General features: G+C 42.7%; 1 protein-coding gene across 1 annotated transcript in view; it reads left to right on the forward strand.

Annotated features, from left to right (window-relative positions):
- RXFP1 (relaxin family peptide receptor 1) overlaps positions 1 to 19,119 on the forward strand; it is a 1,193,379-nt gene that overhangs the window by 283,764 nt on the left and 890,496 nt on the right. Inside the window, exon 2 of the mRNA XM_078677666.1 lies at positions 17,971 to 18,114. Within this exon, the coding sequence (XP_078533792.1) occupies positions 17,971 to 18,114 (144 nt within the window). The remainder of the gene's footprint in view (positions 1 to 17,970; positions 18,115 to 19,119) is intronic.

A 19,119-nucleotide genomic window follows, 5' to 3' on the forward strand; every position in this document is an offset into this window, starting at 1 on the left:
ATGCAAAACGAAATATTATGCATAGAATTACACATATATACAAGAGAGTAGGTGGAAAGACCAACGAGGACACCATCTAATGGGCCTCATAAGGCACACTTACTAAATAACATGCTATATGCAAACTAGATCCCTTATACCATAGGCACCTATAACAGTTTTCAGGTCAGTGGACTCTTAGGTGTGTAGCTTCTTAAATGTGTTGCCACATTACAGCATTTTCAAATTATATAGGCCTCCTCAAAATAAATGTACATGAACCTTACATGACAGATTGTCCAGAACTTGGGTTAACATATCACCGAATTGTTTATTTTTCAGATAGTTCGTAAATTCACTATTCACAGTCCCCTGTTAATCTTTACAAGAACTGCTGAGCCTCTGCCGGAGTCCTAAGATTGTGTAGAATGTGTAGAACTAATTAGACATTGTGGTGTTAGCCCCGCCATGATTATTCCTTTCTAGCAAGTCTTATTACAACTATGACAAGGCCTTGGCACAGGTACGGACAGAGGGTCGGTAGTTTCTGGGCAGACAAATCAGTGATGCTTATGTCAAACCCTGAATGTCGTGCACTTTCACTCAGTCCTGCTGCCACTGTTGTAACTTCTGTTGCCTTAACCTGCAGTGTTTCTGCTCTCAAATTCTATTCATCCTTCTGCTACCATTCACATATACATTTGTTAATGGACCCTCTGTCTCACAGGCTGGGGGCTTGTTATACGTACACAGAGATCTTTCCTACTTGTGATGTGATAGCAGAAGAAGCAGATTGGTGTCCAGTAGGACCATTTCTCATGTTCACCTTTTTGACTTACATGTCTCTCTCTTCTGAGCCTCACCTCGCTTTCCTCTAGTTTCATCTTCATTATTTACCCTAACCCCTACCCTTGTTCCCCGCACACCTGCCTCTCTCTTGTGCCTTCTTAACCCCAACTTACACTGTTATACTTATTGGTCACTTCTCATTTTCCAAACCCTCTCATCATCCACCGTCCTTCTTTCCTACTTCTTTCTATCACCTTCTGCCATATCCCACTGCATCACTTAGTTTAGCGGGGTGCCTGGAGCTTTTGGTCATATTGCCACTGCACCTACTGCTTTATTGAAATCATGACTCTAGCGCTAGCTAGATAACAGCACTTGTGACTGTTTAGATGTAAAATATTAGCAATATTAGGTGTTTAGAGGAGTTCTGACATCTTTTGGGCCCAGTGCCCCTGCTCATGCTGCACCATTCAAATCATGACATTGTTGTCTGCAAGGTAACTGCACTTGTGACTGCCTGTATAGTAGACAATTACAGCAATATTAGGTGTTTAGTGGGGAGGTTAGAGCTTTTGGCTCTTGGGTCACTGTGCCTACTGCATCATTGGTAAGGTAACTGCACTTGTGACTGCCTGTTTAGTTTTAAATATTAGCAATAATCTTGGTCCCTTTCAACTGCAAGGTAACTGCGTTTGTGACTGCCAGTTTAGTAGAAAAATAAAGCAATATTATGTGTTTAGAGGAGTTCTGACAACTTTTGGGTGCAAACTGCTTGTTATACGAGGTAACTGCACTTGTGGCCGCCGGTTTAGTGGTAAAATAAAGCATAGCTCTTGTATATTAACTTTATTTTTAACATGCAATGTTCATTACCACGTTTAGAATTTGCTCATAATGACCAAATAGATTAAGTGGAAAACAAATCAATTCGATAATGCCTACAAAGTGCAAAGAAAGGTACTGAGGCACGAATAGGAAACGTCACAAACATTCCAGCATTCTGTTAGAAGCTGTCTGGCTTTTCGTGGGAAGACATCTTATCTTGACAGAAGAGATCTTATCTAGACAGTGAATGAAGCTTAAACAATGTGAACAGCTTTAGTAGAAGTATCAAAATGTGTTCAGCCAGGGGAAGATAACAAAAAAAAGTTCCACACAAAACTGAATGAACACAATAATTCGGCTTTTAAGATATATTAAATACAAGATGATTTCACAGCGAAACCTAAAAAGGACATTGAAACAGGTCCCTATAATAATGATGTCCTGAACTTTACAGAATAAAACAATGATGAGATGAACAATAATTGTACAAAACATCAAGGTAATCAATGTTGAAGTTCCTGTTCACATTTCACGCATGTTACATAATCTTGCATTCCCTAAGAGTGCTTACTTTTCAATGATGTAGTGTTTTTGTAGTTCTGTTATGCAGCATGGTAATTCTAGTGCTTAATGTGAAAGGAGTCACCTAAGGTGTCTCTGTGAGTTCAGATTGTGGGTGGATATGTATAATAACCCACAATTGAATGTTCTAAAGTTTAGGCTGAAAGCAGAGCACGTTTCTCCCATCTGCCTATCAGTAGGTCATAAAAGAGTTCAGAATACATTCTAGTCCAATCCTTGGCCTCTCTACATATCTCACAAAGCAACGTTCATGTGTGCCCATTGGAATTGGAATTGTATATGAAAGTGTGCGAAGGAGGTATACGGATGACAAAATATTGACAGTAAAAGTAAATGCAGTGCCTACAGGTGAGCGGTTGCGGGTCTGTGTAGGGGGGGCGGTGAAGTGAAGGAGATGCAAGAAAGTACATCAGGAGAGGGTGAAAAGAGGGTGCTGAAGAGGAAAGAGATGAGGTCTGAGATCTGCAAATGGAGAATTTCAGAAAGATATGCATAGAAAAAGGGAAGAGGTGTCTAAGAGAGAGACTACAGGTGGAAGTGGTTTAACTTGGGAGTGTGTGAGACACGTTGAAGACTACCACCCCTCCCACAGACTTACTAATGCTTAATTCACTCATATTTGTAATATTCTAAAAATGTTCAATTCTAATTTTTCACACAAAACCATTGTACTGGTAGCAAACATTATTAAAGCCAATAGGGTTGGCTTGTATTAGGTGTAAGTCCATTAGGGTGTGATATGTCTTTGAGGAAAGCTCACTGAAAGGGACCAAAATTCTGGTCTAGATGTATTATGAGAAGCATAGGATTTTGCTGTACAGGTTTTAAGCCACGCCTTTAACTAGTTAGGCCATGCCCCTTTGAATTCATTCCTAGTTACTCATTTAAGGCCATATCCATTTTAGAGACAATCAACCTTTTTCATCCCACTTAAAGCTCTAAGGCCAGCTACTTCAAAGATGTTTTGATTACATATACATGAAGCAATTGGAATGCCTGCCTCATTGTTGCACCTGTTCAAAATGATACTATCCACCTCTGATTCGAATTAATCAAATAAATAAAGAAACTAAAAAAAATAAGAAACTTCTCATTTTCCCTTCACTCTAGGTCATCCTTCTTAGAGACTACGCTAAGGACGTCTCCTTAAAACCTTCCCCCATTCTGCCTGTTTTTCTAACTTTTAGTAATGCTCCTTCTCCACAGTTACTTCTTGTTTAAGGCTGCAATCATCCTTCGTACCCTAAGAATCCAAATTTTTACTTCCAAAGAAGTTAACACCCACAAAATGCAGAATAGAATCTTGTGTTTGTTCAGACTTGTACAATTAACTAATGAGAATTTAAATTATTCAACATGGAAACAGTATCTTGGGAATCCAGTATTCCCAGCTGTGGAATGCACTGAGGGCAGTAGAACAAAAACAAGTAACTTAGGGTGTGGTCTTGGCACCAAAGGAACATGGTGTTCAGAGAATAAGCTCCTGCCGTGAAGGCTAGCTCTGCAAAATCCTGCCCCCCCTCCCCGAGGGCAGAAAAGATATACGGCTGTGGATAGGGAAATTGGTGTAACTGGAGGCTTTTGCAGCAGACTTAGCTCTAGACTCCATGTCCCAAATTGGCTGGGACGGCCAAGATGGCAGCCACCAGTTAGATTATAAACCCGACTGCAAGAGCGGGCTCGCCACCACAAGGGAGTCCTCACACCGATTGCACCTTCCCCAGTGGGTCCCAGGAGAAGACACTCTGCATCCAAACTACGGTAGGCAAGGAGCTGCGGTGTACTGGAGAAGTCAGAGGGTGAGGTAGAAAGGTGGGCCGGCAAGATGGCGGCTGTCACCAGGCGGGAGCTCTGGCCTTGAACCAAGGTCCAGGAGGCGATCACGATCCTATTTGATCTCACCCACAACCTTTTTTTTGTCCCAGACAGTCTGGGAGGGAGTGCTCCCTATAGATGGGGAGCTATGCGGGGGCAGGCGTCTGGGAAGACCCTGCACTCCACTGACAGGCACCCTGAGAGACTGGAGGAGACTCCAGCAAGGGCCTTAATGAGAGAGCAGAGGGCGAACCCCAGCATTCGATTGGACTGGTTCCAGGGAGAGTCAAGGAGAGTAGCCACCACCAATAGAGGTACACCAGAAGGCCACCCTGAGCAGAGTGGGGCCTGGGATCTCCCTGTAAAACCCATGATAACCTGGGAAAGTTTCACAGTAGTGCTGATCCAGTCGCTGACCAACAAGAGATACTCTAACCATATACTAACCTGGGCCCATCAACTCACACAGAGTTGGGTAGAACCCCTGGAGTCAAAGTTTATGTTTTCTAAATTCACGATTAGTTACCTTTAATTCCTAACTAATCTTTCACTGATCAAAAAATTATTTCCTCTGGTCGATGGACCATTAGTTGAACTATTTGATGGTGAGATGACATACATGAACTTGGCTTACGGTCAGTCTAAGTTCATCAAGGCCATAAATTCTGTACTGTCTCTTCCGAAGCCTAAGAGATTTGTGGTGGTCCAGTCTTTATTAAAAATCTATAAAACACAATGTGTCCCTGTTATGACATATGGGGCCGAAATCTGGGGATACTCAAACTTAAAAAACGCCCAGGCTGAGGAGAACAGATTCTGCAGAAGGCTTTTGGGTCTACCGATTTCATCCTCCACCTTCATAAGCCACAATGAATTAAAATTGTTTTACTTGGAGGACTACATTAAGGCACGTCCTGTGTTATTCTGGATTAAGGTTTAGAAAAACCCAGAAGCATCACTAACAAGGGAAATTTTGGTTGACTGTCTAAAATGTGATCAGGGTATTAAAATCCCATACGGAATATCCTCTATAGGCATTATGGGGAGACTAGATACAATGCTGAACTAGCAAAATCTTCCGTGAAACGCTATATCCAAATAGAAGGCGACATTTTATCTACCACGCTAACACCAGCCGGCTACCTCCTTAAAGAAATCACATGCTGGGAGCGCAGCCTTTTGTTTCGCCTAAGAGCAGGATCTCTAAAGTACCTATTGTGTTTCCCCTTGGGCTACCACTGTAACATTGAGAATTTGGTTTGCCCATGTCAGAATTCCGGAAAGCAAACACTAAAGCACTTTTTGTTCTTTTGCTCCTACTATCATAAATATAGTAAGCCCCTCCTGATACCATTTTTTAGAGCTAAAGGCATAAAAGATTTTAATGTGGCATTTAAATCTGTTTTACAGCTTAAAGATGATGGATTAATATACCGTGTGTGTACCTTTTTAAAAATGGCCATACGATCCCGTATTTCTATGAATTAATTCCTATTGAAATGAACTATGTCACCTTAACAGATCGGAAGGAGGGCTTTTTGCACTTTGCACATTTGCACCTTAAATTTATGCTGCTATTTGTAAATATGTCAATTATTTTCCCCTTGTCCTCACTCTGGTAAATATGGAGACATAGATCACAATCTACTCCTAGATCTTTGGCTGCTATTACACTATGCACTTTATTTAGATAGTCTAATAATTTGGATTTACGCCCTATGCACTTTAGAAAATCTGCGATTAAAATAATGCTGCTAAATATCTGTTCTATGTATATCTTGCTGCTAGTTTAACGGTGATCTCTGTATATGTATATTTATTAGATATAGTTATAGAAACAGATAAGAATTGGTGGATATGGAAATCAATGATATCTTGCACTTTTTTCTTGTCATTGTTTTTATTAAGGAAAATGTAGTACAGTTACTTTATTTTAACTTTGACCATGTACGTAATTATGTGTATGCTTTTATAGATAATGCAATATTTGAATAAAGGTTATTTTGACTTTTTGACTTGACATAAATGAATCTTCATATATTAAATGAAATGACCACAGACTCGGGAAATATTTTAAATCTTTATCTAAATTAATTTCATGTGAACCACTTTCAAAGTGCAGTACAGCAACTGTCATAGGAGAGAAGATTCAATGAATCAATCATCAAACACATACGTTTGCAATGACTTATTCTCAGAAAGGAGAGGATAGAGAGAAATGTCATGAAATTATAGTTACCAAGGATGGTGTGAAGACCAACCCCCTGGCCAAAGGGCTGGTAAGGGTCCCCCGGGATAGATTAGGCGACAAAGGCTTCAGGACAAGATTCAGGACAGGATAGATGACCTCTCTAGCACCGACGCTTGCGTCACACCTCTCTCTGACACTCTCTTCCTCCTCGAGATTCTTCAGTGATCTTCTTTATAATTCAGTTCAATTAAGCTAGATGGTTCTGTATTTGATTCTTCATCAGCATCTCTCATACTCCGACAGCATCCCGAGCTCTGCAGCATTCAGCAAATCTCCATCTGACTAACTAACTAAGACTACCTCAATTATATCCTTCGTAATTCATGTACCACCCATTAAAGTTTCAATAACCTAAAAATTCTAATTCCGATTGGCAAGTGGGGGGAGATCATCACACCATGCTTAATTGTTATTCATATTTTATTTTCCCACCCGCATTCATATTACATTTGCAACAATTGTATTTATTAGAACATATAGTCTTATTCATTCAGGTTCTTCACTGCTGGTTCCCAGGTTTCAGGCAGACTGTGACCTTGTCCCATTCTTAACCTATTCGTCATTCTTCCGGGCTGTCTCTCATCTGTCGTGCGCAAAACCCATGTGTTTCAGCTCACTTCAGACATACCCAAGAGGCCCAAATGCACACTAGTGATAAAGTCAGAAAGGCAGATGTTACTTTAAAAAATAAATGGTTTCACTGTATACCAACCATCTCTACTCTAACCCCCTTTATTTATTAATACTTTCCACGCATTAGTATTTAGTGAAATAGCTCGATTTAGTTTCAGTTAAGCAGGTGCCATGCACGCGAGTCTTCAAGACTCCATATTAGTATCTTCTGCTCATGCGCAAGAATTTCCCTCCTAGCATCAGCTCATCAGACTGCGTAGATGCAGTTGATGCATGCGCAATAAAGATTCCCCATTTGCAGCCATTTTAGAAATTCGATTGAGGCAATCACGTTAGTAAACAAATATGCAAGCTTCTCTAACCCTCGTTTTTATGTGGTGCGCAATAGTTTTACACAATACGCAATTAATACCATGTTAGGGAGTTAAATGAGTGAATTGCTTCTGAACAAGTCTCTTTTCTATGAGTCCTTGCTCCATCAGTGCCAAGACGGGGCAAACGCACCTGGAGCACATCATGGCCGCATGCAAACAGGTGGATAAATATGCCTTCAAAGTGACCGTGGACCCGCTGCCGGGTGGGCTGGCTCGAAAAGGGAACACAGCGGCCCCACCATTAAAGAACTCCTATCGACCATCAAGGAGACCAGTTCTGTGCTTGAAACCAAAATCAACACAGTGGTGGATGATGTCACTGTAATCCACAACAAGAGGAAACTAAATGAGAGGGTCACCATGGTGGAGGCAATTCTATAGGACCACAAGGCATCCATAAGAGCACTTTCAGATGAGGTACACCAACTAAAAAACACCATGCAGAGATTACATGCCAGGGCGCAGGACGTGGAAGGCAGGTCATGCCATAACAACTTGCGATTCCTGGGCCTCCTGGAAAAAGCTGAGGTGGCTAAAGTATTTCAAATCATTGAGGACTTACTTACTAGCTGGCAAACTGTCCCTGCACTTCTCGGTGAAAAGGGCACACAGGGTACCGGGGGTGCAGCCCAAGCTGGGAGAAAATTCCAGACCACTCATAGCCCAGTTACTATACTTCCGAGACCGCAACACGGTTGTATGAGGGGCATGACAACACGGCCCTCTGCATTTTGAAAATCACACAGTAATGATTCCTAGACATTGCATAGGAGGTGCATGCACAGTGGCGATCTTTCGACAGGGTCAAGCAGGAACTCCTTAAGCACAACGTCCAGTAGCGAATTCTGGAGGTGTGGAAATTATGGTTCTATTCTTCTCTGGTGGAGGCATGGGACAGAATGGAGAGTGGTGGCTGGTGAGAATCCCAGGACACAGGGATCAATGTTCCCCTGTTGGAGAGGCAGACCAGAAACCGGCACAGTTACCTAGAGGCAGAGAGGCCCATGGAGGCCATGGAGAGCTAACAACTGTAAATGAAGAACAATAGCTGAGGAAATGGAAGGTGATGGACTTGAAAGGATCAGTCCGGCACGGAGTACTCCTGCAGGGTGCAGAGCAGAGAGAACTACTGCATCCACTTCTGAGGAAACGAGTAGCTAAAACAGATTTGAGGTTGGGCATGGGAGGGCAAGGGACACTCCAGGCATTAGGGCGGCGGTCATTTTAAACCTGCAGCCAGGTTTGGCGGGCCTGAGAGAGCTCATTGGACTGGAATGCAAAAGGCAGTGTTATATGATTGATGTATATAATCTTGTAAATATTTGGGGTCTACAGGGCCTCTTGACCTTCGAGGAACTGCAGAGGCAGTTTGATATGGCGCACTCCCAAATATTTCAATACAAGCAAGTCCAACATGCTCTCAAGGGGTAGAAGGAGGATCTCCGGCACGTGGCGGAGGATTCCCCGCTTGAGTTCAGAATCCTTGTGCCCGCTTAACAGACCCGCGATTTCATAGATTTATCAGACACTGCTGCCACCCCTCACAGAACTATGAGGCACATGCAAGGTTGACCTGGGAAGTCTGTCAGATGAGGACTGGGGAGAGGCGCTTTGATGCTACCGAGTGCTAACCATTAGTTCTGGCTTCAGTCTGGTGCAACTGAAGATATTGCATCGGGCATATTTCACATGCCATTGTATCCTCCACATGGGCAGGGTGGGATATGAAAAATTCCTTCGAAACTGCAGTCAGTGCGGCACCCTGGTGCGTTCACTTTAGGACTGCCCTGAAATACAAACCTTCTGGTCAGATTGAGCAGATGCTTGTCCAGTGAAATGGAAGACGACCTGACAATCACAAACCTTCTAGCTCCACTGGGGATATGGGGTGACCAGACGCTGCCCAAAAACACTAGAGAGTGGCATGGTCGAGCAATGTGAGAAGGTGGGGTAGCAGGGAAGCCCCATCATTGGTTCAGTTGAAAAGGGGCCTGGTCTGATGTATAAATGCAGACAGTATGGCGTACAAGGCTAAGGGATGTCCAAAGAAATTTGAGAAGTTCTGGGGTCCATGGCTGGAGAAGGACATTAACGATATGTGTTGCGATGTCTGTACAAGAGTATTCAACGTGACCGAAAGAAATGGTGCTGTGTGGTTGTGTATGTGGAGATGTGATTTACACTTACGGGTTGGATTATTAAAATGAATAAAAAGAATTAAAAAATAGAAGCTAACTGAACTAGTGCAGCGTACCTATAACCGAATTCCATAAAAATGTGGATAGTACGGTTTGATATGAACATTACTATCACTTGTTCAACTTAATCCCCACACCCCTGTCCCCGTCCCCACCCGCACCCCCACCCCATGTGATACAGGATCTGGAACATCTGTGAAGCTCCAAAGTGAATGGAAGGTGAGTACAGCGCTCTGTAAAACGTCTTGATAAATCAATGAATACCTAGCAGGCATGCCTCAGACTCAGTTTATAAAGTCTGATATTAGTCTAGGAAGCCATAGTCCAAGTCCCGAGGTTAGATGAGGACCAATAGTTAATTTCTACTGAATGCATCAACAATAGCAATGTCTAGTGGATTTACACTCGAGAAAAGCCTTGCTTTATTCTTGCATTACTTAGATTTTAACGTTTTTTAATTCTCTTAAGTGTTTTGCTTCTTCCCTGTCCACGCGTTCTTGTCCCATACACTGCACACATGCAGCGTTATGCGCCATATTAGAAATTATACACATGTCCACTTCACAAGTATCAGAAAGTCCACCCACACTTAAGTGTGATGCTATGCGAATGTACACCCGCTTGGAGCTGCACACACAGGAAGATGCAGGCACTCCCCACTGCTTTGCTGAGGTTCTTGGAGGCACATGACACGTGGATGCAGTGCAGACCTGACCTGCCTGACCTTCTCTGGGGGGAGAGGCAGGGGGACCACCTAACTGCTCACACTCACGTCACCCTCGCTCACCGGCAACCTTTGGTTTTGTGTCTGAAATCCATTTTATTAGCCTGCGTGTGTAATGTCTCTGGGGCAAATTATCAAGCAACTGCGTTCACATTATCGGCGGTTCTGTTGTGAACATGGGCTTCTATGGGAATTCTCTACGGCGTATTATCAAGCCCATTATCGCCGCTCTAGCGGCAGTTTTCTGCCGCTAAAGTGGCGATAATGTTAACGCCGTGCTTGATAATATGCCCCTCTGTTTTGTTGGCCTGATACTGACGATTGTGAAATGGACTTCGACCAACAAAGTCCAGTTTGAGAGTTTGTTGTAGCTCGTCAAATGAAACCCTTTGAGCAAAGTTCGGTGCATTTGCTGCCTTAAGTGATGCTGCTTAACATCTTGTATTAGGCATGCCTTGAAGAACACTCAATGGGTTTCTGCATCAGTAGAGAGCAAATAGCCCCGTCTGTTAGCTTCCAGACCACATATGTGTGATTGTGCCTGTGCTGCATTATTCCATGTTTAGTATTGGTCACTTGGTCCAGATTTAGGTGGTTCATGGATATCATGGGTGACATCTTCAGTGCCTCTTGTTACCCTCCCGCCCCTGTACTCCTGACATATTCAGCTTTCAAGAGAACGTAATGAGGAGCCTTAATACCATAAAGTAAAGGGCATAAAGGCCCTTTCCTGTAACGCTCCTGGCGTGGCGAAGGCAGCATGGCACCGCTGAGCAGTCATTCACTGCTACAACAACTAATGGCAGAGGCAGTTCTTAGGGGTTGTAGCTTCCACGGTAGCACAAAATTCACCAGAGAGGTGTGTGCTGTCTAGGCTATCCTATATAGTACAAGTGTACTCCTGCAGAGCAGCTCACATGTACTGACCTTCGGGAGCAGTGACACCCTTGTCGTCCTCAAGCTAGTGTCTCAGGCACACACAAGTATCTCTTTCAAAGTAGTCCTGAAAATCACAAATGCAATCCCACCCTTGGGTTGGTCAAGTATGTCTGGTCTGGCGGCTTGGTGGATCAAAGCATCCACAGATTTGTGTTTGTCTTCATGGTCACAGATTTGAATCTCATTGGGTCCATCAGGCTTTCATCCATCCAAGGTTTATTAAATGAGCACCACTGAGTTGGGTAACAATAAACATCTGTTATTTTCAGCTCCAGTGGTCGATGCGTGTTTAACAAATATGTGTTATGTTGAGTCAGCAAAATGGTAGTGATAGCAGAAATTTCATAATACAGATTTTCTTCCTGAGTGACATTACGGGGTTGACCCACTGTCCCAGCATCAGCAATCTCCTATTTGTTACTGAAGTGCTTTGGGAATGGCAAGGAGTGCAGGCTTCAGAAACTAAATATAGCTCTTGGAGCACTCCCTCCATTGTCTTTCTGCCTGTGTCCTCATGACCTCTGACAGGTGTATAGGGAGTATAGATTTATTATTCTTAACTCCACATCTATTTACCTTGATATGTTGCCAGTGAATACTGTGAAGTTGATTTAATCACAGGTCGATAACAAAACTTCAATATTATGGTGGAATTCCTCGCTGAGAACATAGGAGCAAGAATAGTTCCAGGAGTACCAAAAGGCAAGCCCTAATTGTTGTGCATTACGTTCCTTTGCAACACTGTGTTGTGTCAGGTGCCTAGTATGGATATGAATCACCATTTCACTGTGCCTGAAATACATTTTATGAGCTTGCTGGGACAATGCACCTTTGCCAGCGCAGAAGATTGTTCACCAGTTATACTTGAACAACAATCAGCTTTTGTATCTATCAAATGATTCATTGGGCTGTTTTGCATCTGTGTCGTGTTAACAAATTATTGATGTAAAGCGTACTGTAGCATTTTATAATTCACCTGTGAATGCATCAGGGACCAAAGGCTTGCCATGTTTTCGAAGAACGTGGATGAGCCAGGGAACTGTTTAGCTTATCAGAACGTGAACAGAGGCACACTTTAGGCAGCCTGGTTTAGAGAAGCTGGAACAATAATTAGTTTACACTAAGGAAGTCAAGAGGATAATGCACCTGCTGCAAGGTGCGTACTCCCTGAATGTCACTTGGTTAGCAACTGAAGGATTTATTCCTTATGAGGTTGAATTCCAGCAGTGGCTCCTCTGCAATGGCCAGGCCCGGACTGGCCGTTGCGGGTACCGGGCAATCCCCCGGTGCGCCGCAAGGGTGGGGGCCGGTTTTGGGCCCCTGGGGGGCCGTTTTTGTTACAGGGCCATTTTTGCAGCAAAATCGGCTGAAAACCGGCCCCGGGAAAGAGCTCAGCGGCAACCCCAATCCCCAACCCCCGGGGGTGGGGGTGGCCGGCCAAGCACTTGGCCAGGGCCAGTTTTGGTTCCCAGTCCGGCCCTGGCAATGGCAGAGGAGCATCGCCCCAAAACACCCCTCCCCCCAGCCAGCTACCTCAGAAGGGCAGGAAGGGAATAATAAAACGATAATAAACATGCTTTATTATCGTTTTATTTTTCCTTTCCTGGCCGAGTCTTTGGGAGCGGGGCGAGGGGGATGACAGTCACTGGAGCAGGAGTGGTATGCACTGGTATCAGTGCGCATGTTGGTTTGTCTGCCGTCACAGGACGGCCAAACCGACAAGTGTACTGCAGCTGCCTCCAACCAGAGCTGCATCGCCGGGTTGGAGACAGCAGGCATATGCTCCCAGTCTCACTTGGATCGATAATTAAGGGCGCTCAGGCCAATCCTGATGCTGCTTTCATGCATGAGAGCAGCATCAGGATTGACCTCAGGGGAGTCTGGGAACCTGGGCCTGTAGTGCACTGGAGAAGAAGAGCGTGATGCAGCTGGCTGCAAGCAAATTATTTTTTTGTATTTATTTTTATATGTTATTGTCACTCAAGGCTGGACTGGCCAGCCGGGCAAGCGGGCAATTCCCCGGTAGCCTGGAGCCCCAGGAGGCTGGTATTAACACTTGGTGCCCGGGTTCAGCCTCTAGGACTGGTGGTGCTCATTACCGACCCCGGCCACAACTTGAAAGAGTTGCTTTTATTCTAGCACACATTAGGACGTCTGCCTTTGTGGGCTGAATTTTAAATTTTTGCCAGGGCTGTTTCAAGTTTCCAGTCCGGCCCTGTTGTCACCCCGACCCCTTCCCCCCGCCCCACCACTGACACCAGCCACTGCTGGTGAATTTCACATCCTGATTCAGAGTTTTAGAAACATAAATTACAGATACGGTAATGGAAATAGGCTGCCTGCTGAATTTTATACCCTTGCAATTTAAAGACTAGCATTAGAAACAATGGTGTACCACTGGAGCTATAAGGTGACCAAAGAAAATGTTGCAAATATTCACAAAGCCGTATCCTACTGGGCATTTGAAATTAAATGGCATTTTGCCCCCATTTACCCATCTAAAAAATTTCTGAAAAAAATCTTGGGTAAGTGAGTTAATGCATTAACCAAACACTTCCAAATTAGCAAACACACTTTTTACAAGAATGTTAGTTAAAGCAGTTTGTGGTCCTAGATAAATAATTTTGCGATGGACAAAAAGCATCAAAGGTATTATGTGCAACAAATATAGATATTTTTTTTATATAATGCACTGATGTGCTTTTTTGCCTAGTGCAAAATCTGCCCTAGTCAATATTAGCTAGTAATGAGTATTCCTGAAAATGTATGACTGTCTAGGATTTCCATGACTGGTCCTAGGAATGTCTGTGAATCCACAAAAAGTCAGATATGTATCCTTAAATTTAAGAGGAATCGAATATTCAATGTAAGCTGAGTGGCAGATTCACTAATATTTGGCGCAACACAGCAAGACAACTTACTGCGCTGCGTCAAATGTAGAGGGCAGAAATGTCCTATATCTACTAAGATAACATTCCTAACATTCCTGCTCTCCCACTGTGTTGGTGCACTTGTGGCAGCCAAGCTCCAACGCAGGCACCCTAGCACCATGGTGCAAGGGTGCCTCAGTAACAGCCAGGATTGTTTTAGTGCAGAAAGGAAAATCTTCCTGCACAAAAACAATCCTCTGAGGCTTTTTCCTATTTCTGTGAGTGCTGCAGAAAGCAGCACACGTAGACAGCAGAGAAATAAACATATTTCTCTTTGTTATGCCTCTACATGGAAGGCATACAATTTGAGCGCATTTCTAGGTTTACTAGTGTTAGTAAATCTGAGAATGTGCTAAAAACCATGGCAACACCAAAACTCCACCCATGGAACCCCTTCCCAGGACAGAGTAACGCTAGGCAATAGCTTGTGCTGCCTTGTGTTAATCCAGATTTACCACACCATGCAGAGTCACGCAAGGTGGCTCTGCGTGGCATGGTTAATCTCACTTAATGGGTTGCATTGCTATTGCGTCACCTTGCAAGCCCTTGAAAAATCTGGCCCTTGGTATAGGTCTGCTGTACAGATGACCAGAACTGTAATATAAAGAAAACAAACTTACAACTAGCAACTCCTTTTTAGGTCTAGCCTCGACCTGTTGTATCTCTCTATGGGCTTTTAGCACACCTCCCAATTGCTATAGTTTTTTTCGTGTGGTATTTAAAAATGCTGGCTTATTATTGGTGCATTTGTGGAAATGTGCCTCCTTTGTGTGCTGAGTTCCCTTCCTGGAGATTTCACTCAGAGAATGTTTTTGTTGGCCATCACACTGTAGAGCTGTGATGGCTGCCTCCTCCTGTCTGGTTAATTTATAGCTGGTTCTTGCCTGCACTCTGCATGGCCTCCAGCATTCTTGAAATACATGCAGCAACTGGGATAGCTGGCTCACGTTAGCTCCCTGCTTGTTTTCTCTTGTAATAGAAGTCTTGTGTTCCACAAGTACATATAAGGGGGGCAAAAGCTTTGCAGTGGCATCTAGGTACTCATAGTCAATCACGTAGAAGTAAATAGGCTAGTAGAAGTGGAAAGTGTAACAACCTTTGGATTGGTTGCGGAATGTCTTGTTTTCTCTCTCTCGTTGGTAAAAATGTTTAGGCTCTACAGGCCCGGCAACTATGCATTTGCATGCCTAGAAACAAGTACATGCTTGCTTTTCGCTCTACCCCGATTGCTTTTTCAAACGTGACAACATTGTGGAATCATGTTTGTAAAACATACAGATTTTATCTTTGTAGTCCGCAACCCAACTTCTAGCCGTTAGTCCTTTGAAATATTGTGGGTAGTGGCAGGGCAGTGAGTATTCATAAATGTGCACCGTGAATTACACATATGATTGATGGAAACTTTGGCTTCACTTTTTTTCGGACCCTCTATTTTTGTCTTTGATTGAATAATGAAAGTAAAACAGCAGCAAATTACATCATTCATTAGAGCGAAACAGAGTTTAAACATTGCATTGCTGTGTGTTGATAGTGTTGGCGCACTCTGCATTGTGTGTAGTGTGGAAATAAATCAATGGGATTTAAAGCAATCATAATTTGCAGCTGAAAATATATTTTACTAGTAATGGTACACCACGCACCGCTGGTCATCAAGATGTGACCTTCGAAACAAGCCAAAAGGAGGAGTTTTACCAAAGCAAGTTTTCCCATATTGGGTCACCTATTTTCATTTTGTTTATATTACCTTTTTGTTAAGCATGTGCAAAACATGCTTAACGTAGCAAAGAAAGTCCATTGCTATTCTCACTACCCCCACTTTTTAGCGACAGTGATTGCAAGCAAAATCTCAGAACAATGCCTCTAATCAAAAGGTAAAATCTAGTTAAACTCAACGTTGTGGATGTCGTTGAACATTTTTGAGAATGTGTTATTGGCTGCCGAGACCCATTTTGCTTTATTTGGGACTCCGCATTGTGAGTAGTCGGCATGCTTGATGAGTAGTAATGCTTGATGGAGTCTAATCTCAAACCATTTCAAAGTTGTTTTGAAAAAGCAATAGGAAATGGTCAACAGTGTAATTTGTAACAGAAAAGAAATTTCAGTCAAACCTATTCACAGCAGACATCGAATATTGGTGATTGCCTTTTTTGTTTTTGTATACATTGCTTTAGTTAAGTAAGAGGCCACAAATAAGTCATAGCAACACACGTCAAATCGCTTTATTTGGCATTCTAGAATATTTTGGCAAAACAAAGGGTTGGAACAAAAAGATAGTGGAATCAGTAGAATTTGAAGTCAGCTATAGTCAAAAGTTGTAAGAGACTGCTATTGAGGGTATATGTTTTCATGGTTGTTCTGACGGCTTTGAGAAGGAGATGGAGTATTGTAGGCCCAACACTTCTTGGCTGATACAACGGTGGTTGTGTTTACAGGGGAAGTTACCATGACAGGGTTGGGATGTGGAACACGAGTGTGTAAGAAGCATAGTGATTGTATAAGTCATGGTTGAGGTGGAGATCTGCTTGGTGCATTGTCCATTCAGGTGTTGATTTGGAGATAATTGTACCCTGCACAGTACTTCATTTTACACGAGTCTCCTCCACATATGGCAGAATAGGACCAAGATAATCCTGCAACTCTTTTCTATAGTCTGAAGAGGCTCCCAGAGTATACTTTAGAACACACCATCTCTCAGAAGTGCATCCAAATTTCTGCCTTATCTTTGGCGGCTAGAAGTTCATGTTTGTTCTACTGCCCACCCTCAATTTATAATATGCTGAAAATGGTGATAACTTCAAAAGAATTAAAATTCTAAGATGCCATCCATAGTGAATAGAATTTGTATGGGTACTGCCGTGAAATTGAATGTTTTAGTTATTTTGACTCATGGTCAGATGAGGCTTCTGGTGTATACTGTAAAGTGTTTTAACTTTACACTGTTCAAGCAGGCACTTAATTGTTCAATCCTATGCCCACACTGTGTATCGATTAAACGTTATATCTTTCCTCTGTGTGGGAACAGAATTAATTACCTTTTTAGGATCATCAGCAACCAGTGTCTTTGAAAAACTGCATGTGAACATGACTTTTAAGACCCCAAGCTGTTTGGTTTAAATTAAACCCTCCGTAACATTGGCTTTCACCCAATCTAGTTTACATTACTATTAGGAATCGTCTTTGACTGCACATGATTTGTCAGTCCTCAGGTTTACTGACTGTAGCATCATGTTTTCAACAGTGTACCCTGAGTCTACAACTGACTGCATCATTCTTCGGTTCATCTTCGCACAGGGTGCAATGATTTTGTTTGCACTAGAATACTCTGGTTTCATGGATGTCCTGCTTACCTTGTAGTTTCATGTTGCCCAAGGGGTTGAAGATTTTGTTAAAGGTTAGTGTAGCGATGGTATGCAGCAGTGAAATCTAAAATCCTAGCGGATCTAGCAACACACCTTAGACCCTTCAGTTCTGCTAGGGTCGCATTAACATAATTAAGACAAATGTGCCCCTGCAATACCTTTATCTGTTCTAGTCACTTCAACTCCTTTTCCAATTAATAAACTTAGGGATTTCTGACAAGGCATATTGAGATTCTCTCTCTCTCTCTCTGTCTATCTCTGTCTAACTCTACCGTTCTATAACTCGTTCACTCTCTATCTCATTTTCTCTCTGCACTCTACTACCTCTCGTTTTATTTGCAAGTAACTCTAACTGTCTCTATATACCAGCTCTCTTTCCCTTTCTACCACTTTTGCACTCATGCTCTCTCTCACATAAGTTAAAAAAATTCCATTACAACGCCAATAGCTCTAACTCTAAAAAAATGCAAGACCTGTTGCATTGCAAATGCTTGTTTATCTTGTCTCTTTCTTTATGTAAGACACAGTGATAGAAAACATTACTATATATATCTTCTCTGTTGTTTCAACAGACTACTGTGATGCTTCCGATGCTACTGATGGCACGTGCCCCCTTGGATATTTCCCATGCGGCAATGTCACAAAATGCTTGCCTCAACTCCTGCATTGCAACGGTATCGATGACTGTGGGAATCAAGCCGACGAAGACAACTGCGGTAGGTCAGAGCCCTGAACACATATTCTAAGACTACTGAGACATTGAAAGTAACCCACAAGTGGACTCAATGAGCAACACCATATGGTTCTGTGTAGGGTGCATGTAACGGTCTCTCTTATCTGTTAAGTCAGGCACTCATACCATCTGAAGGCTTTGAGTCAGTTCCAGAATTAGTCTAATAGCACTGGAAGGAAGAGGGTCAAACAGCAGCAGTGCTTCAAAAGAAAAGATGGGAGTTATATCACAAGAAGCAAATCTCGATTTGGAGGTGTGGGGAAGGGGTGGCAGATATTTGACCATGAGCAAAAATAGTGCAGAACTTTAAGGCTTCAATCAAAAAGTGGCAGAGGTAAAGATTTACTGCATTGAAGTTATGGCACAAGTCCTAAAAAGAATAAGTGGGGGAACTAATCAAGTTAGGCAGTATGCAAGTGGCATCATGGCGTGTGACATCACAGTGCGTGATATCACAGCTCATGACATCGCAAGTGACATCACAGGATGTGGCATCACAAACCATTACCACACAGAAAGTGACATCACACAATGTAACATCATATCTTAAGACCTCACTCTTATGTATAGCAGGTCTATCATAAGTACATTTGAACACATTGTAATATTAAACAAATTAGATTTTGCATCAGGTTTATGACAAAAAAGTGACGGAACCCCAACACCAAATCTGGGATTCAACATATACATTTATTTTGTAAAACCCTGCCACAAATTGGCAACAAGCATAAACATGGCAGTAAATCGGTTCTGATTAATTGGTTTCAAAGTCTGCATTTTTAAATATCTCATGGGGTTAAGACAACTGCTGCAGAGATGTTGTGTGCCAACTAAATCTCTGGGAATAATAATAATTTTAGATAACACTGGAGGATAACGTATTTGCTGAAAAGATATGTGTTTTGTTTAGTCCCAGTTTTGAATCAAAGTAGCATAGAGGGTTAAAATGTTCTGTGTTTTGTTTAGTCCCAGTTTTGAATCAAAGTAG

Source organism: Lissotriton helveticus, chromosome 2_1 (genome assembly GCF_964261635.1).
Source record: "Lissotriton helveticus chromosome 2_1, aLisHel1.1, whole genome shotgun sequence".
Taxonomy (NCBI): Eukaryota; Metazoa; Chordata; class Amphibia; order Caudata; family Salamandridae; genus Lissotriton; species Lissotriton helveticus.